Source organism: Xyrauchen texanus, chromosome 38 (genome assembly GCF_025860055.1).
Source record: "Xyrauchen texanus isolate HMW12.3.18 chromosome 38, RBS_HiC_50CHRs, whole genome shotgun sequence".
NCBI lineage: Eukaryota > Metazoa > Chordata > Actinopteri > Cypriniformes > Catostomidae > Xyrauchen > Xyrauchen texanus.
The window spans coordinates 20,062,678-20,090,250 of NC_068313.1; the positions used below are offsets into that span (position 1 = coordinate 20,062,678).

Below are 27,573 nucleotides of genomic sequence, written 5' to 3' on the forward strand. Positions count from 1 at the left end.
CCGCACTTACCAAAGCCAGTCCTTCAATAGCCTATACTGCGTTGGTATATTTTTATTACTTATTTATCTGCATTGAGTGACAACCCTCTCAAATATAAGACACACAAACAGAACAAATAAAAGTCTCAGATTCACTGTCTGTAATTGCAAAATACTTGCTTACTTATTGTGACATGATAGCAACCCTTCTGCTGTGATAATGCAACTTCAACTACGCTATCAATATCCAAAGTAGCCGAACGTCATGTCAACTATCGCGTTTGTCATGTTTTTTCTTGAAGTTGGCAGTAACATATCAAAAGGTTTTAATTAAATCTAAAGAAGTTATACAAATTTAACCCTTACTGTTTTCTCCAAGGAACTAAGCTCCTTCCTTAGGCACTGAATGAGGTCTGCTCACTCTGCTGGAAAATGACTCTAGGGGCAGCGTGTGTCGAACACGTGTTCCACAACAACACTAGGCTGCCCACAGATGTGCCTGCCTAATAATCAGCTTGATATGCGTGGATATTGGCCGATGCCGATTATGTAAAAAATGCAAAAAAATCGGCCGATTAATCGGTCGACCTCTACTACCAACTAGTAATTCTGTTTTCTAGTTAATGTGATTAATTTTCATAAAATCAATTTGTTTATTTTTAAAGGCTCGTAACATGCCAATTAATAAGCTATAATTAGGAAGAAAAATACCTTACGGTCCGAAAGCTCTTTTGAACCACGTTAACTTATGCAGTGGTATGTGGTGCTGGATTGGTCACACAAGAAGTGCGTTCCATGCTAGAGAAAAATATTCAAGAAAACAGTGCAGAAAGATCAGAGCTGGTGTTCACAACACTGTTGTTTTGTCGCTCTACTCACTAGAGATGATGAGAGGGCACAACCACCATCATTAAGTTTTGCTGTCCGGATGGAATCAGTTCAGGGTCTGGACCCGGACCACGGTGACTGGCGTAGCCTAATCTTCGAGGCAGCTAACGTTAGCAACTTCATACAGTCTGGGAAAGCAGAACTGCTTGCATTTTTAGCAACACGCACCTGATCGTCTTGATTTAGAACATATCGAAATATCGAAAATTACTCAAATATCGAAAATTACTCAAAAGATTATTTTTTACAAAGTATGTGCTCATGTTGATGTTACATTTTATATATGATTAATAATGCAATTCTAAAAAAAAAAAAAAGCAGATTTATACAAATTATCATTTCACTTCAGGCCGTGCATGCTTCTTCCCTTACTCGTGGTGCGCACCGGAAACTGTGCTCTTGTAAGACAAGCAAAGTAGCTATAGACCTCTGTCCTGCGGTTGTTGGGGAAGCGGATTTCCAAAATGTTGGCTTGCAAGGTACTATGGATGTTTTCACATGTGAATCTTCTTTAAATCTGTGTGTGCTTGCAAGTTATTTTCCTGCGGAGCATGCTTTTTGACGTGCAGGATAATCGCCTCATGTTTGTCAGGTCTCATTTTTCACTGGACCATGTTAACATGTTAATTGAGCTTATCACAAATGTATGGTTTGTGTAAGTAGTTTAGAAAATGGCTAGTTATCAAGAAGGCTATTTTTAACAATGTGCAGAATCTGTTTCTCTGTGGAGAGAGGAGAACCTTCCAGAAGAACAACCATCTCTGCCTGGAGTTTGCCAAAAGGCACCTGAAGGACTCTCAGACCATGAGAAACAAAATGCTCTGGTCTGATGAAACAAAGATTGAACTGTTTGGCCTGAATGGAAAGTGTCATGTCTGGAGGAAACCAGGCACCGCTCATCACCTTACCAATACCATCCCTACAATGAAGCATCATGCTGTTGGGATGTTTTTCAGCGGCAGGAACTGGGAGACGAGTCAGGATCGAGGGAAAGATGAATGCAGCAATGTAAAGAGACATCCTTGATGAAAACCTGCTCCAGAGTGCTATGGACCTCAGACTGGGGCGAAGGTTCATCTTCCAACAGGACAGCGACCCTAAGCACACAGCCAAGATAACAAAGGAGTGGTTATGGGACAACTCTGTGAATGTCCTTGAGTGGCCCAGCCAGAGCCCAGACTTGAACCCGATTGAACATCTCTGGAGAGATCTGAAAATGGCTGTGCACTGACTTTCCCCATCCAACCTGATGGAGCTTGAGAGGTCCTGCAAAGAAGAATAGGAGAAACTGCCCAAAAATAGGTGTGCCAAACTTGTAGCATCATACACAAAAAGACTTGAGGCTGTAATTTGTGCCAAAGGTGCTTCAACAAAGTATTGAGCAAAGGCTGTGAATGCTTTTGTACATGTGATTTTTTTTTTTTTTTTTTTTTTTTTTTTATAAATTTGCAAAGGTTTCAAACAAACTTCTTTCACGTTGTCATTATGGGGTATTGTTTGTAGAATATTGAGGAAAATAATGAATGTAATCAATTTTGGAATAAGGCTGTAACATAACAAAATGTGGAAAAAGTGAAGCACTGTGAATGCTTTCCGGATGCACTGTATATAACAAAAGATTTATTGTACATTTCTCACAAGTCTAGTCAATTAGCTAGTCAATTTTTTGTTTGTCCTAGCTATAAATATATTAGTTACCGAACATCTGTTATATTAGATCATAGGCTAATGTGATCATTTCATAGGTCATTTTAGTGAAGGAAAAACACAGGAAACATTGATGCTAATGGCTCTCCCGCCCCCTGGCCTGTGATCATTCTAATTTGAATCTCACATCTGAAAATCACTAGAAAAATCGGCTAGTGTGGTGCTGACTTACGCTACGTCCACATATATCCGGAAACATTTAAAAACTGTTGTCATTTTTTAAAATGCTCTCTTTCCACACTGCTGTTTTCAAGCATTTTCCAAAAGTGGCTCATCCACACTGAAGCGTTTGAAAATGCTTAAATCCCCTTACTGCGCATACAAAAAATTGCCATACCATGTAAGGTCCGTAACGCAATTGTCCTCGTGTTCCTTTGCCGGAAAGCAGTTCCAAGTTAACTTCCCATCACCTTTGAAGGAATGCAATGTTAAGGTTGTACAACGGAACATTTATCTTTAACAACACTATCAAAGTGAATAACAGGTGCTACGACGGCTCTACAACATGGGTCGCCATCTTGATTGCTTTGGGTTAAATATGACTGCGTCACATGACAGCAAATATATGATCCTTTTCAGATATCTCTGTTTTCCCAGTACACAGCAATGCAAAGGCAGTGTTTTCAAATTTACCACTTGGAAATGCGTTTTCGCAAAAGCTCAGTTTTCGCTGTCAAAAAAGCCGCCTCTGTGTAGATGGAGGCCAAAATGTGGAGAAACAAAAAGAGTTTTCATATTATGAAAACTTATTAGTGTGGACTTGGTCTTAATTGACATCTGTACATACAGTATGCATCAGATGGATGTCTTTGGCAGGTGCATTAGGTCGAGTTTAAAATGAGGTCCCTTTTTTGTTTGTGTAGGTATAGTTGTTACTGAATTTTGATTGGTGTGAAATATTGAAAAAATAGCCAAGTCACCCAGTTTACATGTGTTCATGCTCACTCGATGCAATTATACTAATACTGTAGGTACCCATGCTCATTCTAACTAACTTCCTATTATTCAAAAAAGCAAAAATAGAGGTTGCAATGGGACACTTACAATGGAAGTGAATGGGGCATTTTTTTTAAGGTTTAAAGGCAAAAATGTGAAGCTCATAATTTTATAAAACCACTTGCTCTACATGAATTCTTGCAATTGAGTGATTTATTTAGAGTAAATTTCGTAATAACATAAGATTTTCTCAGCTCGCGGACAACTCTGCGCATTGTCAGCGCATGCGCACTCTTCTAAAAGACTATCACAAAGACGTTGTTGTGGGTATGCGTCAAATGCGTTCTTATTCACTCGTGGTCAGAAGAGCATGCTCACAAAGGCAACGCAGTCAAGGAGACGATCCGGAACACGCAAAAATGAAGTATACCTGGGCCTTAAGTCATTCAGACGTAAATTTTCTCTAAATCTGTAACTGATTTGTCTCTTTGGCACTATACAATTATTTTGTTTGTTTAGAGTGACCCGCTTAGACCCGCCCCGACAATGTTATTCAACCAGTGGTGTGAGTTGGGGAGGGACAATCTGACGGTTCGAAAAACAGCAGATGAGGGGCGTATTTGGAAACCTGTTTTGAATTATTTTTTTATTTTTGCAATTCCGTTCAGTAGTGCTAGTGACACAGAAATTACATACTTTTGCTTTAAGGCATTTAAGCCATAGGCTTCATCATACATCCTACAGGGAAAATGGGTCTATATTAGTGTTGTCAAAAATACCGGTACTCCGGTGCCAAGTCGGTACTCAAACAAAAAATTATTTACGATACCAGGATTTCTGGAGGTACCGAGTCGGGAAGTCTCGAATGCTCACAACAAGCAAAAGATGACGACAAGCAAAGCTGCTGTGGAGTCTCAACTGAATCTTGTCGAAAAGTGGAAAAAGCCAGGTTTGGAAATTCATAGGTTAGGGAAACATCATAGATCAGCAAAAACCTATTTGTAAACGCTGCTTTCGAAATTTTCTGACGAGAGGAGGAAACATCAAACTTAATAAAGCACCTGAAAGACAGATGGCCAGATTTATTCAAGCAACTAAACCAGGTGAGTTTAAAAGCATTTTATCATTTGCATTAGGGCTGAAACGTTTAGTCGAAATTATCAACATCGTCGAAAATACAAAATTGACGAGAAATAGTCGTTTGATCTCATTTAACGTAAAATGAAATCACAATAAACTGTAACGATGATGCGTGAGAGCAGCATTTCACGCCTGATGGAGGAAGAATTACACAGATCACAGTCCAGATGCACTCTAAACTTTCACAGTTTATTTTATGTAGATCCCAAAGTATTAGGGAATTATAAAAAAAAGTAAATTTCAGAAGCATGTACCGTTGTGGAATAAGTGGAGGCGGAGCTCTTTAAAGGAAACATCCCGGCGTTACATCTTAAATGCAGTAAAATTTAATGCGTTATAGCTTTATTAAAGTTCAAATAACACAGAAGCAGATCATGTAATAACTATAAACTCAGAAACTGGCATTTCTCTGTGTGGTCGGTGCCTCTTCAATGAGTTACGTGAATGTCCCGATCTAAGGGGGAGAGATTGAAACTGCACACGGCTGAGAGAGACTCTGCCTCGGGGACGCTCATCTCTCGAGCGCGGACGCTTAATGCAGCTCGATTAGAACTTGTTTAATCATAATATATATATATATATCCATATGCATTTCTTATCATGAAGAAAATTGGCAATATGCAGCTTTATTGATAAGAGAGCACTTTGCACATCAGTTTGGAAATTGTTTTTTATTCATTCTATTGTATGCTTGTTTGTTTTTTAGTACTTGGTAAAAATTTTAATTAAAAGTTGCAAAAGTTGAAGCAAATCTTATATAAGTGTTCAAAAATACTTTAAGCGTACATTGTTCAGTTTTGTTATAATTAAAAAATTATATATTTAAAGTGTTGCTCAATGGTATATTTTTGTTCTTAGTTCTGCTGCTAATGTTTTGTAGACTTTGTTATTAAAAGAGTGTTGTTCAGTAACCTGTTTTTTGTGTTTTGCTTTGGTACCGAAAATGGTATCGTGTACTGTGAAATTTCACTGGTATTGGTACCGACTACTGAAATTTTGGTTCCTTGACAACACTAGTCTATATTCAGAACCATGTGCCCAGTTGAAGGAAATGGCTTCATTGCGTACAGTGGCCCTCAGTTAGATGCAGTGAGACACGCCTACAAAGGGCTTCTTCAGTGCTGTGTCCCATCACTAGCTGGCCCAGAGAACAGAGGGTTCTCACACAGCCTGTGAGCAAAGAGGCCAGAGCACTGTTAAACATACTCACCCCAACCCCATCTTACTGCAGAGGCTACATTTAGATCATACTGGTGCACTCAGGCTTTTCCACTTGCTCATAGTGGCCTTTCGTCTAATAAAGAACCAGCAGGTCATTCTAAAACGCAAAAGGGGGCTTTTAATTGACGTATGTAATGAAATGGCACATCTGTTGTCCTAGCAGGAAGTAGACAAAGCACATACTGATTGCACACAGCAAGCGGTCACAACTGAACACTACACAATTCAAACAAATACAGTAAAGTTGCATCAGTCAAGACACTTAAAGATGATCTAAATGTTAAATCTTTATGTGTGGAAGACTAATATATGTTTTTTTATTGGCCATTGCTGATATCTAGGGAGCAGAGTAGTGGATATACTGTTGTACAAGTGGATTAATATAGCCTAGGTTAAGATCTATGGACAACATCTGTGACATGATGTCAATTACCAGAAAATCCTACTCATCCTGTTGAGGAAAAAAAAGAAGCAAAAATATGTTTACAGTAATTCAATTAAATGGAAGACTAATGGGCTAGGTATTGCTCTACTATAATTGTTCAAATGCGCACTGTTTGGAAATTGTAACCACATGATCAAACCTTTATATGGGTTAACACAAGACTAGTGTGCTAGAATTGCTTACCAATCTTCCCTTTGCAATCTTTCAACTCCTGTCATGACCATGTAATGCTAGTTGGAGGAAAAAAAAACACCCAAAGTAATCACAATCATAATAAACTAGGAAAGTCCCATGAATAACATTACTGCTCAAATAGCACACATTTTTGCGAAGAACATTTTTCAAGTGCTTTAACAAAAAGACAAATTTCACATTTCTGCTTTTAAATGCTTTGAAATGCCCCTAACCCACTTACAAAGATTTCAATTGTGTGTTGCTGAAATTTTTGTTTTTGTTTTTAGCTTAACCTGAACCATTCATTTAAATAAGCACTGATTTTACACAATATTTTCTCAAAATTCACAGAACATTTTAAATAGATAAGGTTTTATTATCCATTGACAAGGCTATTGGTAGATTTTCAAACTAACACAAGGGGGAACTTCCATTTGATTTACTGGCCAATAATACAGGTCCTTCACTAATCGGAGTGTTTGCTGATTATGTATTTAATGTTATGTGCTCAACTGCTCATTGCACCATGTTGGCATCTAATTGATTTCTCGTCTGTTTTTCTAGAACCAGTAGCATTCTCAGCAGAGACCATCTACCTGACAAGAGGCCTCAAAGCGATAAGCTGCCCGGTACCCCAACACACGAATTTGACCCTACAGGTAAGTGAAGACAGTCATATTGCATCTTTCTGCTTTATTTTTAATTTTGTCTTTCACTCTCACATTTGCTTTTCTATGCTCAAACAGAATAGTAGTGTTTAGTTGAACTAAAGGGTGTCCTGAGTGACCGTGTGTTTGTGGTGTGGACTGAAGCATACTGTTCCTCTTGCATGGTCTGTCCAGACTCGGAAATGGAAAGAGTTTCCTCCACACACAGCACAGATGGAAGGCTGTGCCCTTCCACTAACTGAAGTGGAACGGCTTAAACAGCAGCATGATTCATACTTGCTGACCATAAACGATGCACATGTTCCTGGCCCCGGTTTTGGCAGATGAAAGACATTGTCAATGTGTTTTTTTTCTCTTAAGTATGGTCCCTGTTTTTCCTCTCGGCTTCTGGTAAGAGTAGAGAAGGAAAAGCAGTTTTGAGCATAGGCCTTAATGTGACGTTTATGGTGAAAAACAATTAGTAATCGTATTGATTGAAATATGATTGACATTGTTTTGACGTGGAGCTTTTTGTTGTTGAATTGAAAGAACAGCTCATATGGCTGATCACTGGCTGTTTGTATGAAAACATGACAGAATTTCATCGGGTGTCTAAGGAATTCTGAGCTATTCTGTTCTCTGCAGCATGTTCCACATATGCATACTTTAAGGTGCACTCGTTTATTTTTTTGTTTGTTTACTAGCCGATATGGCAGTCATTGTGGGACTTACACTGACACAAGGCTGCATGGATACAGCATCATGCAAAAAAATCAGTTAACGATGTCATTGTAAAAATGTGCTGTTGACAGCCAGGCATGTTTCATTTATTCAGTGTTTGAAAGCTTTTATTAGGCAACTAATATGACTGGAAACATTTTTCAAAGCATTATTAATTTCTTTGTGTAAAACTTTATTGAGGGAAGTATTACTGAATTGCAACTTTGAAGTTTTAGTTTTCCTAACATAAATGTCTCACTTTCACATGCGAGTTAAGAGTGAGAAGTGGCGAATGGAGATGAGGATGTGTCTAGTGCATGTTTATTTCTGATATTCTTCTCTCTCGCATGACTAATCATTCCTAACCTCAGTGTGGTGTTCAGTGTACTCCCGTACAATTTTTTTGGTAGGAGTGTCTGAAAAGTGTGGCTCTTTTGCTTGATAACATATCAGCCTTTAAGAAACAGTTCACCCAAACATTAAAATTCTGTAATCATTTACTCACCTTGATGTAGTTTCATTCATTATGACTTTATTTCTTCCATGTAACACAAAAGGTGATATTAGGCAGAATATCATGTTACCGTAGTCTCAATCACCGTTCATCATGCAATCAACCCCCCCCCACCCCCCCCCACACACACACACAGGCCAGGCAATCAGGTCCACAATTTGCTCTCTTGTGTTATGATTAACTTTAGACTTTTCATCTGTAGACATACTAAGATGAAAGCAAATCATGGTGCCTTTGTGTAACCTTATTTAAGAATGTTATCTCACATGGAAGCAACCATTGTGGGAGCTGAACTTTTCACCCCAAGCTGTTATATGCTGATCATTGATTTCTGGGTTAACACCTTGAAACCGTAACCGTAATAATACCCCAACACATTTATTATTCATTAAGGAGAGACACCCTGTTATTATCAAATACCTCACAGGGATAGTTCACCTAAAAATTGCCATGTCATCTTTAAATCAGTCATGTTGTTCCAAATCCATATGACTTTTTTTTTTTTTTTTTTTTCTGGAACACAAAGAAGTTAAGTAGAATTTTAGCCTCATTGTATGGAAAAAGATGCAATGAGAGTGAATGGTGATTGAGGCAAACATACTGCCTTGCATCTCTTTTTGTGCTCCATGAAAGAAAGTCAGTCACAAAGTCATACAATGAGTAAATGATGAGGTTAAGTTCTCATTTTCGGGTAAGCTATTCCACTGCTTATCAGTAGGTACATTTCCATCCAAGGATTTTTTGCGGAAAATTTTTTTAGCACATCAAAATAAAGTTGATTGAAATGCATATTATTTTTCAGTTTAAGTTTAGCACATAAATCCTATGTTGACATGTCAATTGTGAAAAACTGCTATGGAAACTGGAGTTAATGCAAAAATGTAGTGTCACATGACAGAATTTGCATCACATTTGTCCTTACAATAAACAGCATAATTGAGAGGAACACTTGGACCGAGGAGACTCGAGTTTTCCTCATTTTCTTTAAATGACACTACCTTTATTCTCGATGGACGTTTTTCCAGACTCTTAATAAACTGCGTGTTTCCAAGTCGGTAAAGATTGCGACGTGTTTTACCAAAACACCCGGTAAAAATAAATAAATGTGGTTGTTTAAGTTGAATCTTTGAAGTGGCTGTTGGCCAATGAGAAGACATACTTAATTATTGTTTTGCAATAACAGACACAAGTTTTAAAAAGTTATGTAAAGACACCGAAATTCGTTAACCCATTCCAAGTTTGTATTTATTTGTTTATTTTATTATTTATATGGAAAGAGTTTTAATTAATTCCAACATCTCTTTGAAAAAACAACTGTAGATTACGCTGGCTATATGTATGGACTACATTTCCTTTCTCAAGCATTTCATACTATCTAGTGTTTATAACACATGTAAAAGAAAAATTAATTGGCATGTTTTTTTTTAGGACAAGAACATAAAATATGAAATTTTTGTGATTTGAAAAAAAAGAGTGTTGAGGTTTTTATATGTTGTTTGGACAACGCATTCCAGCGTTTCACAACATATTTCCTGCAGGGGCAAATAAAATGACAATGTGAACGGATTGTTCGTATTTTAATTCAGGAGTGTAATATAGGATTACAGGCTCACTAATGCACCCAGTTTTGTATTTTGCCTAAGACTTGACGATATGGCCAACATTTATATCAAAATATATTTCTTAATTTCAGTTGATACCATATAATTCCAATATTGATATGAACAATATAAAAGCCTCAGAAAAACTGCCAAGAATGCCCACAGGGGTTGTCTGTACCTACAAACTTCTGAAAAATTGTCTATGAAACCTTCTCCTATAAAACTATAATATTTAAAAAATAAAAACTGTACAAATAAATTAATGTTCACCTTTTATTTGCACTTCATACAAACAAGACATGTCAAATAAACATAAAACTCATCTTTGTCAATATTAATATTTTTAACTTGAAACTACAACATAGGCTGATTTTCTTGATAGATTGAAACAAAGGTTCTTCAGCTAGGATAAAAAATAATAAAGTGCTCAAGAGTTGCTGCAGAAAACAGAAAAAAGAGTGAGCAACAACAAAAACTTTGCTGGGGCATTAAAAACCATGCTGTGTATTGTAAAAAACATAATGATATATACTTAAAATAACTGTAAGTAGTAAAACAATACAAACAGGCCAAAAAAAATATTTAAGTTCAGAAACATTTTTAGTCTCCCTCCCTTGCACCACAGTGGTTTGGTCCACTGCCTGCTTTCCCCCTTTGTGCCAATTACACACACAAGTCCGGTGGAGTTCAAATTGCTTAGTTAATTGTAGAATCCAGCAAGTAGGCTGGCAGTGGCAAGGCTATTTTATTCACTTTAATCATCGGATGAAGTATTTATTTTCTCTTAAATACAGATGATGCTGAGTCATTACTAAATTAGTCATGACAAAAAAAATTATGATAACCGATGTATTTTTTCACGAGTCTGCAACATTAGCGATTATAACATTACCAAGTTGTTTGTGAACTGATATTAGCCTAATATTGTAGATCTACCGTTGTTTTGGGTTTTGCTCAATATGATGTTACGTGGCAGATCAGTGGGATGGCTGCAGTTGAATATCTAAGACCCATTTGTCCCAGACGAAACCTAAAATATTAGAGGACGCAAGATAATTTTATAATTATAATATGACCGCATGGTGAATTAAGTCTTCTGTGTACACACATCCTATAGATGTACAATTTTGGCTCTATTATTTGTGTCCCTTTCAAAAATTGCCATGTCACGCACGTGCCCAGTTGTGTTATGCTATTTCTGCTAGTCTTGAATATAATGAAATGACAGCTGCGCCCTGAATGTTTGTCAGTGACAAATGCTGTAATGTAGCCTATCGGAAATGTGTTTAAAAATCATATCACCGTTATTTAAAAAAATTATATCGCGATACATATTTATATTGAATTATTGTCCAGCACAAATTTTGCCAAGTATTCCAATCAATTTCTTCTAATAATCCCAGATGCAGACAAGCTGCTTCTCCAATTCTACTTGGAGAATGGCCAATTTTAATGAATTGTCTCAATACTCTCTCCATTTTACATACATGTGGGGGCATCTGGGATGCGAAACGTAGGCTACATAATTTGCAATATACACAAAATTCTATATGGAAACGGCTCAAGGGCAGATATATTTTGCACTAAACCAAAACTCATGCGACAAAGTGTTTTTTTTAGAATGACATCATGATGCACACCATTTTATTAGTAAAAGGCCTTTTGAATGGAAACGAGCAGGACGCAGCAAATGTTCGGCAGCAAAAAAAACTTTTTTTACGCATTTTCATTTTGTTGATAACAGAACAGTGCAAAAAGTGGATGGAAACTTGTGAAATATAAGACCCACTCCTAAACAGCCATGCTGATATATTTATGCCATTGTTACATGTTTTTTTTTTAAATATTTGAGACCTCTCCCTATCTGTGGTGTGTGTGTACGTACGTACGTGCGTGTTTGTGTGTGTGTGTGTATGTGTGACCTGTGTTGTATTATGATGTTGTGTTGCTCAGATGTGCTGGTGAAGAAGAGTGGATTTGTAGTGGCTGACGGGAGAACTGAGTCTTTTGGTAAGATGCTTGTACTCTTGATGTGTTTCTGGCTCCAAATTCTTTACTGATGTGCAATTCTTTCTTCCGTCTCAGACACTTCTGTAGCTGTGCCTTCAGCAATCATTGCCAGCCACTCTGACCCTTATGTAGAGGTTTCTCTTTCTCTGTCCCTCCAACATTGTGAGGTTTAAGTGTGTAACATGGTTCAAATGGGCAAGGAGGAGGCGAGAACTGGCTGAACAGTTGAAAATGTCTGGCTGAAAGACACAAACATAAATGCACACGTGTGGCTCTCTCTCCTGAACTGCCACATCCGGCTTGGCCTTATCTCGCTCCTCTGCTGATTAGCCCATTTGGCTAACTCACGGTCTGGCCCCGCCCACCTCCTCTTCACAAAGTTTTATGAGAATTCTTTTAGTTTTGTTTACCAGTTGACTTGTTTGATTGTTTTGGAATGTGTATATTATTACAACAATGCAAAGTAAGACTGGGTGATATGGCCAAAAATATTATCACAACATTATTTTCCATATTGTGAAGATTGATATTTCTAACAATATACATTTCATACCATTAATAGTAAAGGAAATGCATTCCACGTGTTTGTAAGACCTCAAGAATAAATGTAAACATAACTTGTTTGCTTACAGTTATACAGGATAAGCTATGTTTTAATTTGAAGTTCAAGAATTGTACTCAGTTCAGGATTTAATCCTACATAAGATGTGTGACCACTTTTTTATATAAATTTAACCGTCTTCAGTGGACGTATGACTCCACTGAAAGACTTTCTTGTGACACTCCACACTACAGCTCAGTAGGTGGCGGTAATGCACCATAACCGGCAATGAACATCACAAGAAGTAGAAATACTTGCTTGCATGTGACAGCGATATGGATCACATTTAATTAAATAATACATAAATAAACCGCAATGGTGTTAATGTCGGAATTGTTGTTGTTTTCAGTCGATAGCTGTATTGCATTGTTTTGTTTAATGTACTATGATATCATATCATCTGAATAGCTAACTGCTAGTTAAATTGTATTTGATATAATTAATAAGAAAATGTTTAATTAAACCCATACATTATATAATCATATATATTTCACAGTATACATTATTTTATTAATGATAATATAAATGTTGATGAAAAATAATAATGTATATAATCCAGAATAAAGAATCTTAAGAGGCCATTTTCCCATACACTTAAGCCTCCTATCTGTGTAGATATTAATTTTTTCCCGGCCTGTTTTGGAACAACATAAGAAGTACACAAGTGTGCACACGAGCAACTTAGAGGGAACATCACTTATGAGATCAAATTTGTTTAGCCTCTGATTTGGGTGCCGTCGTATAAGCAGACCTCTTTGTGCAGGATCTGTGCATTAGGCCTTGCAGTGCAATACAGCCATAGTGAAACTATGTGTGAACATTTGATACGTAAACATGACAGTAGATGCTCATTGCTGTGGTCTGAGAACTGCAGCTTTCATGATCTTGGATCTGATCGGATGAGCTGTTGGTTTTGAAATCAAACACTTTCGGATGGTGCATTAGCCACTGTGATAACCCACACCTCCACAGCTCTGATCTTTTCCTGCATATTTCGGGTTAGTTTAGGGATCAGGCTAGATCGGAATATAAAATTCAAGTGTTCATTTCACAACTTGCCATATATTAATGCTGTCGCTAACTAGAGATGCAAATCCTCACTGGCCTCCATGATTCGATTACGAGTCAAATGATTTAAATAGCGCAGTTGTTGCAAGTGTCCCATATGCACTGTTCTATCTGTTTGCTCTGTGAGTAGAAGATTGCACTACCCTGTCACAAAAGCTACGATGGATTGCAAACCTTTATCATCAGGTGTGTGCACTGTCCTGACAAGCGAATGACTGTCAATAAAGCAAAAGCCAATGAAATGGAGAGCGCGCAAGAGTAGAGAAAGGCATTTTATTTATAAAATAATATTTTTTTATAAATTAAAACATCACCAGCATCTCCCAAACCACTTTTGTGCAAATCAGTGCAAATATGGGTGTGAGCTCCTCTTTCTTGTGGTTTGTTGGCTTATTGTCACGAATAAACTCTCCCGTTGCTATGTGCGTGTGTTTGTGAAAGAATTTCGGGATGGTAGTTTCATTCGGGCACAAAAGGTCATGGATTTGATACAGCTGGTCTGCAAACAGTTGTGTTGGTGCACTTGACTTTAGTTTATGCACTTAACTCACACCTTTGTTTCTACATCTGTCTTTAGCACGTGCCACTGCTCTGCCGTGGTTTAAACTGAACTCAGAATCGCTTGAGTATGAATCGCAATGCATCACTGAAATAATTTTTTCCCCCACCCCTATTGCTAAATATAAATTACTGTATCGGCTTGCACTTATTCACACTTTGATCAGGTATTTAAGTTAGTGCTACTGTAGTCTGTTTTAATAGGTTTTTCCTGATTAATGCAGTTCAATAAAGCTTTGACAATCCAGGAAAATGTTTTTTATCTCTCTCCTAATAATCTCTCTCCCCGTCTCTTTCTTATTCTTCCCCTTTCACCAGGGCTGGTTCAGAGATGTGTAATCATTCAGAAAGATGAGAATGGCTTTGGGCTGACAGTCAGTGGGGACAACCCTGTTTTTGTGCAGCTCGTCAAACAGGGTAAGTGGCCTGTCTATCTCACTGTCTGGCTTTATGGCTCCGCCCCCCAGCAGACAAATTGTATGCTCTCCCAGCTCCTGTGTGCGCCTGTGGCAGGGACTCTGTGATTTGTGATTTGGCTGGAGGTCAGAAATAGAGCTGATGTGCTCTGACCAGAACCAATTAGAGGACTGTGAAAACACAGTGTTGATGAGAAACAGGGCTACATACACACAATGCTTTGTTAAAGATCATTGCAAGCTACCAGCAATAATGTGTCTTTCAACAATTGATGTATTCTTTGCCCACTGTAAAATATGGCACGGCACTAGACTTCTTTGTTAGCACCACTCACATTTTCTTCAGAAATTGAAAAATGTAGCTTAATATTCATTTTCGATGTCTCCGCTGGCGATAAAGCCCCTAGGCACATGCTTGGAGTAGAGTTTTGTGTTATTGTTTTTATATCACAATAAATTATAGCAATTGGTATGTGTGGATATCTTGGCTTAACATTGTCCCATTAAAAATAGAGTTTTCAAGATGAAGCTTTCAGAGATGCCCTGAGATGTCTTTCAGTGGGTTTTGTTTAATAACGATACAGGCCGGGGACCTGGGTAGCTCAGCGAGTAAAGACGCTGACTACCACACCTTGAGTCACGAGTTTGAATCTAGGGCGTGCTGAGTGACTCCAGTCAGGCTTCCAAAGCAACCAATTGGTTGCTAGTGTGGGTAGAGTCACGCTGGGTTAACCACCTCATGGTCGCTATAATGTGGTTCTAGCTCTCGGCGAGGCACGAGGTGAGTTGTGCGTGGATGTACTCAAGCCATGTGACAAGTTGTGCGGATTGACGGTCTCGGACGCGGAGGCAACTGAGATTTGTCCTCCGCCACTCAGATTGAGGTGAGTCACTATGTCACCACGAGGACTTAGAGTGCATTGGGAATTGGGCATTCCAAATTGGGGAGAAAAAAAATAACAATACAGGCCCACATACTAGATGATACTTTTATTTCACATATTCTCTGAAATTCTGCAGACATTCAGGGCGTCTTCTCCTCTCTCTTGTAATAGATGGCGCTGCCATGCGTGCAGGTGTCCAGACTGGGGACAGGATCATTAAGGTGAGTGCAGAGTTACTGTATGGAGTTTTGTTCTCTCAGTCCACCCCCTCCTTTTCACCTCTGCATTTCTGCATCTGTCTATTCTGCCACCTACTGGTCACAATAAAACATTTTTGCATCAGCTTAGAAGAGGAACTTGCAGTTTGTAAGGGTTTACCTTATTGGTTGGTCTGTATTGAAGCACAATCAGGTACAGAGTTGCAGAATATATGTATGTAGATCAGAGTTTATTAAGTTCAAAATGTTTAATGCTTTGCTCCTCTGTTTTAGGTGAACGGGACCTTGGTGACACATTCTAACCATGTTGAAGTAGTGAAATTAATCAAATGTGAGTAAAATATTTGCTTTGTTAGAGAGAATCACCTCATACAAAGGTTGTTTTCCAAATAATTATTATCCATCACTTTGATGGACTGGATTATACATTTTAAGTTTGAATATATTGTAAAACTTATTTTTTAATGTAACATTGAAATCACAAGAACTTCAGTGGCTAGAGCTCATTTTAGACTTACCAAGTACTGTGTTTCATGTTCATGGCCTTTACTTTAGGTACCAATTCCCTAGAGGGGCACAATCTTAACTTAGGGTGCCACCAGAAATTCCACCGCATGCCCTTACTCACACATTATACGTTATTCAAGGACACTGTAGCAGTCGCAGAACACAGACGATCGCCTCGCGCTCGCACCACTTCTCGCAACTCCCCCGACGACTTCTCAGCCAATACCAGGGCAGTAGTGCAAAAAATCATGTAGATACGGGTCAGGAGCTTAATTTAATGTTCACATCAACCATCATAATGGGGAAAAATGTGATCTCAGTAATTACGAAATTGGAATGATTTCTGGTGCCAGACGGGCTGATTTTAGTATTTCTGTAACTGCTGATCTCCTTGGATTTTCAAGCACAACAGTCTCTTGAGTTTAAACGCATTCAGTGAGTGGCAGTTCTGTTGATGGAAACACCTTGTTTATGAGAGAGGTCAACGGAGAATGGCCAGACTGGTTGAAGCTGACAGAAAGGCTACGGTAACTCATAAAACCCCTATGTACTACAGTGAAAATCCCAGGAGATCAGCAGTTACAGAAATACTCATGCCCATCTGGCACCAACAATCATGCTACATTTGAAATCACTGAGATTTAATTTCTTCCCCATTCTGATGGTTGATCTGAACATTAACTAAATCTCCTGACCTGTATCTGCATGATTTTATTAATTGCACTGCTGCCACATGATTGACTGATTAGATAATTGCATATCAGATGTACAGGTGTACCTAAAATGGTGGTCACTGAGTGTAGACACATTTGTTCTTTGCAGCTGGCTCATATGTGGCCCTCACAGTATTAGGCCGACCTCCCGGGTTGCCCGAGATCCCCCTTTCTGAGGTAGATGCAGGCCTCGGGTCACCGGGGGTTCTTGGAGACACCTTTGTTACATCCCCCAACTCTTCTAATGTATCAGAGGGCACCTCTTCTCCTCTTGTACCATGGGTAAGCACCCTATATTTCAACGGTTTTGTTGTTCCATCTAAAGATTTGTTCATTCTCCGTTTGTTGCCATTTTACTTCCTCATATCTCTCTTTCAATTAAATCATCTTAAATTTATAATCTGCTCCTCCCTGTCACTTGTTAACCCAACCCTACATTTTTATAGGAAGTGAACAGTGCTCAATACAACCAAAGAATTGAAAACAGAAGGATGGTGTCTTGGGAGCAACAGGGCATACAGGTCAGAATCTAGAAGTCCAGGGCTTGGGTTTAAGTCAAAACTATTGGTCTCTTTGTGATTTAATGTGGACATACTCTGTACTTCTAATTTCACAAAGTGTCCATGTCAGTAAAGTGTTGGGTTGCAGAACTGTATTGTTGCAACTATGACTAAAGTTGATAAGAATGAGGCTTTTCCTGTTGTGAGGTAATTTACTGTTCTAGTATGGCTGATAAGGGCAGAGGCAGTCTTCAAGGAATTGTTCTGTCAGAATTCACTCCCCTCATGTTGTTCCAAACCTATATTACTTATTTTCTTCTATAGAACACTATAGGAGAGGTTTGGTAGTATACTAGTATCAGTGACAATTCACTTTGATTACATCTTGCATGATGAATGGTGACAGGCTGTCATTCTGCCCAGCATCTGTACAGAAATTAAGCCATATGATTTTGGAACAACATGATGACAGAATTTTCATTTTTGGTTGAACCCTCTCTCAAGCTCCTACCACCATGGTTGGGAGGGTTACTCATTTCATTTAAAAAAATTTAACCATTAACTTAATCCAATTACCACAATATAGTAGTGATGTAGAGGTAATGTAATCAGATTACTTCTAGGTCATATGTGTAGTCAAGACAAAAGCAAAATATTCTTGAAGACTTTTAATTATGCTTCCTGAATGCAAACAAACAGTGTTTGAATAATGGTATGAGTGATGTAGCTAAGAAAAAAAACATGTGATCATCTCAGTATTTTTGCACAAATCAGGTGAGTCCTCTATCTGCTACAGGGTGCATTCTGTAGTGATCATCCCTATGCCCTATTCCCTTTGAAGACTTTACCATCCACTGTGAGAACTTGAAAGGTTAAAATGTGTGGGGCTCAAAAATAAGGGTCATACGGAACTCGCTTTTTAATCAATTTTTATTGGAAATTCAGTTTGAAGCGATCTTGCAGGATGACTATCATGATTGTTCTCCTTTCAAAGTGCCCTTCGGAGGGTGATATATCCCATTTAGAATGCTGTCACAGAAAATAGCAATTTTTTTCCTCATCAAAATAACAGTAAAGCAGATCCACTGAATTATGTCTTGGTTAACATTAAATCTGACAGGATAGATTGAAATACAAAACAAAGTTGAATTCTTCCATGTATTGCAAATATTGTGTAGACTAATTGGCACTATTCATTAACTTCCGACTGCAATAGATAGATTGCACAGTCTTTAGCTTTATCTTCATTATTAATGCAATGCTTCCAGTCTGCTTGCTCATGATCCACAGTCCAACATCACCAGCTGACATTTATGGGTGATTTTATGTTTGTTTAAGGAGGTTTTTAAAGTTAAAATCAAAATATATTTAAACCTTTTTAATGTGTCTTTAATTACTTATCCCTTTAATTACGTATTTTTAAATGTTACATTTGCCAGAATCAACCAGATTTGTAATAAGTATAAAAATCAGATAAATTATCCATCGTACATTTCCTTTTTTACTTAGAACTTCATAACATATTTAATTAGTTTGGTATTTATGTGTACAATTTGGATTACATTTTTTTTTTTTTTTTTAACAAAACAAATGCTGACCCTTTTGTTGTTGTCATTACATCACAAAAGCATTTCAGTTTAAAAGTTTATACTAAAGTTTTGTTGGAAGTGAGAAGTGACCGTTTTGACAGTATAGGTGTCCCTTGTATGGGAATACAGGCCATTCGCTGGGGGGAGTGTTAGTTTCACCACTTTAACAAGGACCATGTTCCTTTTTGCTGTACTGTCAATTATGCACAATTTGCTGCTATTCCTGCACCTGCGAAAACAATCAACGGACAGACGGACGGCGAAACTATTATGGATGACTAAATTTAGCTATATTTTCATGTGGGACTTACCTTCAAATGCTTCTTTAAATTATATGTTGGTCTTTGGAAAAGGATAGCATCTTCACAGCTGTAAGGCATAAATTGCACTGAACTGCTACGTTTCCCTTTTCACCTTTTAAAGAAACAAAAATTTAGACATTTAAAAAATAATACATTTTTTCCAGTGGCAATCACAATGAAGTAGCCCTTTTAAAGTTTGACTCCATATGCCTGGAGAGCACTGCAGTGATGTGAGACAAGTGTTATTTGCACATGCGTCAGTAAGTGGCGCATGATTCACGTGAGTCACAAGAGAGTACCAGAAGATATGTAGAGCACGCATCTGATCAGATCTATAGCACTCTTAAGAAAGCTGTGGTCTGTATCACTATGTCAGGAGGATGTTTTGTTTCTTTTGTTCTAAATAAAAAATTGAAATCCTGCTAGTATTCCCTATTCTTATTAAATGTAACTGTCATTAAAATACGTTTGGTTTTTATGTTGCTGTATCGGATTACAGTGACACATTTTTTGTATTCTGAAAACGTAACACCGTTACAAGTATTCCGTTACTCCCCAAGCCATGTTTCAACAGAGCACAGTTTTACTGTCTTCACTGGTTTTGTAAACAAAGATATGTCATAGAGTCTTGCTACCAGACTCAGGTTCGGTCCTTATCCGTTTTGCCATTAGGGACCGAAAGATTAATATGGCAAAACTCCTACTCCCAAACCACTTCGGGTCATCCAAGATGGCAAGAAGCACATTCCACAGCGGCAGGGCCAGCTGAACAGGGCAACACATGTATGAAATTTCTGACTAATTATAGTGATCTTCACATCAAAAGTAACTTTAACACACTGTCAGGAGTAGTAGTCAAACAAAATGCATTTTCCAACTGCCGAAGCAGATATCTTAAAAAAAACATGCTTATCTTCAGTATATGCTAATGATATACAGTACATAATGAAGGTGAACAATATTACTTTAATATATTTCACACATGTGAAATATAAATATAATATCATTGCTAATTTACTAATAGTAACAGAACTTAAAATTTAAAAATCAATTTAGTGGATAGCAGCTTGTTTGTGTTTGTATAGTCATCCTATTATAGTTATTAGTTCTCACATAAATGTTTTTTGACATATAAACATATAAGAAAAGGTAAAACATAATACAGTCACATCGACTTACTATTAAATCTGTTTTCTAGGAGGGTCTATATGTCAGGAACAGTGAAGATGGTTTCTGGGTGGATGAGGATCATTGCAAGGGAGACTTCAGCCCGGAAGGTTTCTGGAGTGGAAGTTCAGTGGCATCTGTAAGTGCAGCCTGCACCCCTTTTGTTTCTTTACCCTGCTATTTTCTTAGGATAAAGAATATGTTATAAATACTGCAAATGTTTTTGGTACTGGACTTTGTAAAGACCATCAAATCCAGCAAAATAAAAACGATTTTTTTTTTTTTATAATTGTACAAGACAAAAAATAACAATTAAAAAAAGAATGTTCTTAAACATTAAACAGTGGCATTTATAATGAGTAGGACAGAGCTCTCATAGCCCTTGTTCCTTCATTCCCTGTGGTTTCATTATTTGTGTTTATGGTTTGTGATGTGCTGATCCAGCGGCGATTCTACCCAGCCTCTCCGAAGATTCAAAGAGACTCCAACTGTTCCAGTCCAAAGAGCACCCCCAGAGACAGCCTCAACTCCTGCCCCTCTCCTGAGGCTGAGGATGGCTCTGACCTGGTGAGAACTTTGTGATATGCAGATTTATTTGCCCAGGCTGCTAAATCATCTGATATTTGGCTATTGTGACATTACCACCAATACAACAATGCCTGCTTGGCTTTCCTCAAGTGGTATATGGCTCTTTTGTCAGTTTTAAAATCATTCTATCATCATTTACTCACCCTTATACCATCCCAGATGTGACTTTATTTCATCTGCTGACACAAATAAAGATATTTAGATAAAATTTTCAGCTTTTTTGGTCCATACAATGCTACTGAAAGGCTTCAGAAGCGATATGATAGGTGTGGGTGAGAAACAGATCACTTTCATACTCATTGAATTGCACTGCATTGTATAGACCTGCAGAGCTGAAATATTTTTCTTAAAATCTTAATTTGTGTTCTGCAGAAGAAAGTAAGTTATAGTTATAGTTAAGCCAAACCTGGCTGCCAAAGGACATATCATTGTCTAAGAGGCCCAATTTCGGTCAAATCAAGTTTGACAAAAATGTGTAGTTACTGTTTTTTGCCTTTGCGTGGCAGAAAGGATAACCAACATTTCATTAAAATGTATTATTTGCATTTGTTTTATCTACTGGCATTATATCTGGCCATCACCTTATATCACCTTACTCTATAAATATCTGCATTGGCATCATCCATTTATCCATCATCCATATCAGCTGATCACTAGTGAGAAACATGAAACCTTTTGTTTGACCATACCACCTCATCTCAGATCAGCACATTTGTGACACTTTTTTCCTTATTGCAGAATTCCCGCAGCCTCTCCTCCCGCCTGATCATCCACCCTGAAGATGATGACTTCGACATCAAGCAGGAGCTGGTATTCCAAGTTCCTTTCCATTGCTTAGTGCAGAGGCCCTGCGTTTGCTCACACACCTCTTTAACCTGATCTGATGTGTCCCAGGTGAACGGCCAGTGCAGCTGCTTCCAGAGTATCAAACTGCTCAAGACTCGCCCAGCTCATCTTGCTGCCTTCCTGCATCATGTGATTTCCCAATTTGACCCTGCACCTCTGGTGAGTTTCAGCACTCCTGTCTGAGACTGAAGTGGTTGCAAATTCTAAAAAAAATTCTGTTTGCACTAGCAACAGCAAACAGAATTGCAAAAATAATGACTCAACAATCTTACTCCCCCAAACCCACACTTTTCAGGAAGTCAACTACAAATAGCTTACATATAGTTTTCTGTGAATTATTAAACTGGATACCAAAGAAGTATTTCAGCTAAAGCTAAGCTGCAATTAATGATATAAAAACGCTTGATTCATGCCCACTATACATTTATTCCATAATAATAATCCTACCAAATGAACAATTCAAGCTTAAAATACCACCATATTTTGCAAATCACAGTCAGTAGAGGATGGTCATCGCAAATCGTGCACACGTACAGGCAACAGTACATGAAGCTGTACCCACAGCTGGACAGAGCAGAATGCAGTCTCGATGCATTTTCCAAGTTTTAAACCACATTTAACTTGGCACAGTGTTTCTGGCTAGAGACGCAGAAAACCAATGAAACTGTATTATTTAATAGTTTATTACAAATTGTACTCTAATCACAGCCCTAATTTTTACTCTTCTGATGCATTTTACCTCGAAAACTTGGTCTCAATTGGCCATCTGATTTCATCTGTTGAGGAGGCAATACATTTTTAGAGTCCATGTTAATGTTTTCTGAACTGCAATTCAGTGGCTTTTTATTGCATTGTTCTTGCTGCACGCAACAACAAATATGCAACATGACCATTTCTGATTCACAGTTCTTTTCGGCAGAACAAATACATTGTGGAACTCATCAGTTAGAATCCGTTTAACTCTCTGAATCTCACTTTCTTCCACAGCTCTGCTACCTGTATGCCGACCTCTACAAGCAGACAAATTCCAAAGAAACTCGTCGCATATTCATGGACTTTTTATCTTTCTTCTTAGACCGTGGGGCAGTAAGTGCAGCTTGTTCTCACACCTCATTTCTACTTGTTTAAACCCATCATTGTCTACACTGCCTAAGTGTAATTTGGTTTGTGGGCAAGTTGGGACAAAGGCCTAGATCCTCCCAGATCAACGCTACCTTTTGTCCTGTGAGGTGTGTGATGGGTTACTCCACTCCCAGCAGCCTCAGGGGCAGGAAGCTTACACACTCGCAGACAGCCTTTTACCCCCACAGTCATCACATATTGTTGTTTTCAAACTCAGCGTGCATGTGTTGGTGTGGGTGCAAGTCTTCCCTGCAGCAAAATGTGTTCTCTTTGTACCAGATCAACTGGTAGTTTAGCTGTTTTGTTACCTTGATAATTTGGTTACAATTTACAATAAGGTTTTATATAATTATATTATTCAACCCAGTAGTTAACATGAATTAACTATGAACAATACTTTTACAGCATTTATTGTTTTTTGTTAATGGTATCGTTAACATTAGTTAATGCATTGTGAACTAACATGAGCTAATGATGAACAACTAAAAGTAAACATTTACATAATAATGAATTATTGATAATTAAGATGAATAAATGATTTTAAAATGGATTCATAGTTCAGGATATCTAATGAATTACCTTATGTAAATGTGTCATATAGAACGTATAGAATGTTATTGATATTTTCAGTGTTTATAGTTGTTTTTTCAGTCACACCCCCTTTTCCCTTTTTAATTAAAACTTGTTTTTGTTTGACAGAATTTGAAAGTAGCTGTGCCTGAATCTATCTCCTCTGAGCTCGGTAAGCATGTGTTCAGTTTCCAAGTATAATTTTAACGGATGCAAACTACTCATTCGCACCCTGCAGTGTTTGCAGTGTTAGTTTAACAGGTTTGTTTTTTGAAGTGTGTTTGTAGACTGTAAAACTTCCAAGGGCTAAACAGATGCACTTGGTGAGAAACCCATAATCATTTAGAAAATCAAATCCTGTTTAACATTCTCACTGACTGTCATGTTGACATGTAATTATGGATTAAGCCTCTAAAGCACTGGTCACTGTCATGTTGACATTGCTTGAATAGGCCAAAGGTTTAATGAAGTGCACTCTCCATGAGAGGCCAAATGCCATTTGTGTTCATGCAGGTTGTTTTTGTGTGGCAATAACAGGGTATGTTCCAGTGTGTGAGTATGTGTGTTTGACTTGCTGATTTTTTTAGAGCGGCGGAGACCAGAGCTGATTCCCGAGGAATTACACAGGCAGTATGTACAGACAATGCAGGAATCTCTCCTCCCTGATGTACAGAGACACTTGGAGGATTTCAGGTGAGAAACAGGTCCTGTTTACTCCTGGTAATGGTAAAGAAAGACAGATTGCTGTTACACCTGGTGGTAATATGCGTCTCAGATGCATCTCCAGTGACCAACTGTGATTGAATTTAAAGGGCAGTGATCAGATTTAGAGGAAAGGGTCCATGAATTCATGAGCAAATACGTCCATTGTTATGTTACTGTTTTACATTTTTCAAAAAAAATTGAAGAATAAAAGGCAAGTGTGAAAAAATGGGCACAGTTTCTCCCAAATAGACATCACAAAAGTGATGTTTTGAGTGCAATACCCTTTTTTTTTTTTTTAATTAAAATTCGGATGAGCGTGCTTCACACAATCACGATATATTGATATCAGATAAACTAAAGATGTTTTTGCAAGTTGTATGCATGACTATGCTTCGGCTTTTCCTCTTTTTTTTTTTTTTTATTTTTTTTTTTGGAAAAACAAAAAAAAAAAGGATGGTTGTTTTCTTTTAAAGCCATTGATGCTAAATGAAGAAATGTGAACTTGTTTTACAAAATAACTTGTGGTCACATCAAGACACGTTAGCGTTTACGTTTACAAGTGCAATGTGGTCCCATGCATTTTAGACAGCCTCTGAATGTGGTTTGAGTGATCGGACCATGTTTACACCTGTATTTAGTACAGTCCACTTAGGATTGTATCAAGCTGAACTCATGTTAATGCCAGGTTTAAATGGTTTCCAAGCTGTTATCCAGTCCAATTAATCTATACTGCTACGTTGTTCTTATTCAGATTTCAGTTTATTCACAATAAGGTTTTTATGACACCATTGTATCCACTCTTACAGGCAGAAGCGCAGTATGGGCTTGACAGTTGCTGAGGTAGAGCTGTCTCGTCTGGACTCTGAACTCGATCTGGAGAAAGAGAGATCATGTGCAGAAAACATCCTTTCCAAAATAGATGATATCCTGTGAGTCTCACACAAAGACCTCATTAACATAATTTTTTTAATACCACCTTTTGACTAGAATTATATCATTTTCATGGCAGCAATATAAACTTAAGGAATAGTTCACCCAAAAATGAAGTCTATCACTCATTTACTCACTCATGTTGATTGTTATATGACTTTCTTCTGTGGAACACAAAAGGAGAGGCAAATTGTTGGTCACCATTCAATTTTATTCATACATTAAAGTGAATGGTGACTGAGGCTAACATTCTGCTTAAAGTAATATTTCGCGCTCAATACAAGTTAAGCTCAATCGACAGCATTTGTGACATAATGTTGATTACCACAAACAATGGAAGTAAATGGTGCAAATTTTCATTTTATAAATGCACTTAAATGAATGAATACATTTTGAAACAAAGTATTTTAACATTAACACATTGGTCTGACTCACTTCCATTGTAAGTGCCTCACTGTAATGCCATCTTTTTTTTTTAAGAAAAGGAGGATGTCAATTTATTTTTGTTTTTTCTTTTGTTATCAACATTATATCACATCTTTTTCTGAGTAAATGCTGACAGAATGTTTATTTTTGGATTAACTGTCCTTTTGAAGGTATTGGCTGTTTAAATATTGAGGATGAGCCCTTCGATATGTCTAGCCCCAACTATAATTTGAAAACGAGAAACATCAACACCGGATAGACAACTGGGCTCATCAAGCCATTTCATAAGGCCTGTAATTGCTTGGCATCAAATGTATACCCTTCTTCTTAAATGTGTGTCTGTCTTTTAGGTTGACTTCACAACCCACAGAAGAAGAGAAATGGTGAGAAATGTCTTCCTCATTCATGTTTTCTTTCTGCAAACCTCCTCCATAATGATCAACAATACAGGCATTAGGGAAGAGGGTTATTTGATTACATATACATGTTGCACTGGATTTGTTTGTAAATTGTCCGCCTGGGGTGCCAGCATGTTAACACTTGACATAAATACAACATGCTGCAGAACATAGTGATTTCCAATCTTCATTAATTTCTTAGTCCTCATTTACTTTAATGTAGACAAACATATTTGAGATGCCATATGGCAACACCACAAGCCGGTATGATTTATACAGCACATATGTGGGGAGATAGATGGGGAACTTGAATGCACGTGAGTTTTGGGATATGGCAGAAGGCACAATAAGATTGTAGTCATGTAGAACAGACGGACTCAGCCACATGGAGCCAGCAGCACTCAACAGGCAAAACACAACCCTCAGAGGCATTGGCTGAGCTTTGGTAAGGCTGGAGAAGGCTTAGCTTGCCCTCTGGCCATGGGCATTATGAGTATATTAATATAGGTATCAATAGGGAATACATTTTTATAACAAATATTAAATTAGGTAGTGTAATTCTTCAATTAAAACCTATGTATTACATTATGGTAGCAAACAAACTCATTGAGAATGAATTCATCCAAGTTTGTAACATTCTATTTTGAATAAGCTTACATTAATTTACATTTAAATCAGTAAGTGTATCAGTCAAACTAGAAATGAGCCAGCACGGAGATGATCTGGGGAAAATAAAGTCATCAGACACATTCCTTGAACTTGTGAAGAAGGAAATGATATACTTGGTTGCTTGATCCTGTGCTCCAATTACTGAGTTTGCCCACATACCCAATATCCAGGGAGAGGAAAAATGTTTGATTCACTGCTGAAACTGGGTTTTCTCTCTTCCAGCACCACCATGCAATATGTGATAATCATGTACATGAAGCATCTGGGAGTTCGAGTGAAAGAGCAAAGAAGTCTGGAGTCCAAACGAGTGCGAATTAATTTTCTTCCTTCAAAACTGAGGGTATATGTTCACACCTATTTCTGCCCTTATCTTTTTCTCATTTCAAACACATTTGCTCTTTTCTAAAATCTAGTGAGCTGCTTTGCTGTCTTACTACTTAAATATGCAACTGCCTCAGCTTTCTAACAGTAAAGAAATGTCTTAAGTGACTGATTAGCAACTCTACATATATATTTGGTAAAATCATCAACTTTTAATTATTTGATTTTAATTTGTATTATTTAAATTTTTTTTTAATCTGCAACCAACGTTTCTTGGATTAATGGAGCTTTTTGCAATATATTCTAGAATTGCCTTCTCTCTGAAGGATACGTGTGATGCTGCCTTAGTATTAAGAGATGGCATAAGTAACGATACCTTTTGGAAATGTTGGAAACTATGATGCCTTAAAATGCTGCCTCTGGCAGCTCACTATGTTATAGAAAGGAGCCATTTTCATGTCAGTACTGCTATGTCAAAGCTGGTACCCTGAGG

General features: G+C 37.7%; 1 protein-coding gene across 4 annotated transcripts in view; it reads left to right on the top strand.

Annotated features, from left to right (window-relative positions):
- Nucleotides 1-27,573, top strand: part of arhgef12a (Rho guanine nucleotide exchange factor (GEF) 12a) — a 96,511-nt gene that overhangs the window by 45,982 nt on the left and 22,956 nt on the right. For 3 of the 4 annotated variants that reach the window (XM_052109861.1, XM_052109863.1, XM_052109860.1), the window contains exons 3-19: nucleotides 7,055-7,149; nucleotides 11,926-11,982; nucleotides 14,528-14,626; nucleotides 15,681-15,730; nucleotides 16,001-16,058; nucleotides 17,057-17,229; nucleotides 17,394-17,468; nucleotides 20,537-20,644; nucleotides 20,950-21,072; nucleotides 21,832-21,903; nucleotides 21,988-22,098; nucleotides 22,927-23,025; nucleotides 23,761-23,803; nucleotides 24,219-24,324; nucleotides 25,143-25,265; nucleotides 26,043-26,075; nucleotides 26,982-27,099. In XM_052109861.1, the coding sequence (XP_051965821.1) occupies nucleotides 7,055-7,149; nucleotides 11,926-11,982; nucleotides 14,528-14,626; nucleotides 15,681-15,730; nucleotides 16,001-16,058; nucleotides 17,057-17,229; nucleotides 17,394-17,468; nucleotides 20,537-20,644; nucleotides 20,950-21,072; nucleotides 21,832-21,903; nucleotides 21,988-22,098; nucleotides 22,927-23,025; nucleotides 23,761-23,803; nucleotides 24,219-24,324; nucleotides 25,143-25,265; nucleotides 26,043-26,075; nucleotides 26,982-27,099 (1,543 nt within the window). The remainder of the gene's footprint in view (nucleotides 1-7,054; nucleotides 7,150-11,925; nucleotides 11,983-14,527; nucleotides 14,627-15,680; nucleotides 15,731-16,000; nucleotides 16,059-17,056; nucleotides 17,230-17,393; nucleotides 17,469-20,536; nucleotides 20,645-20,949; nucleotides 21,073-21,831; nucleotides 21,904-21,987; nucleotides 22,099-22,926; nucleotides 23,026-23,760; nucleotides 23,804-24,218; nucleotides 24,325-25,142; nucleotides 25,266-26,042; nucleotides 26,076-26,981; nucleotides 27,100-27,573) is intronic. The other variant, XM_052109864.1, reaches the window with a different exon arrangement.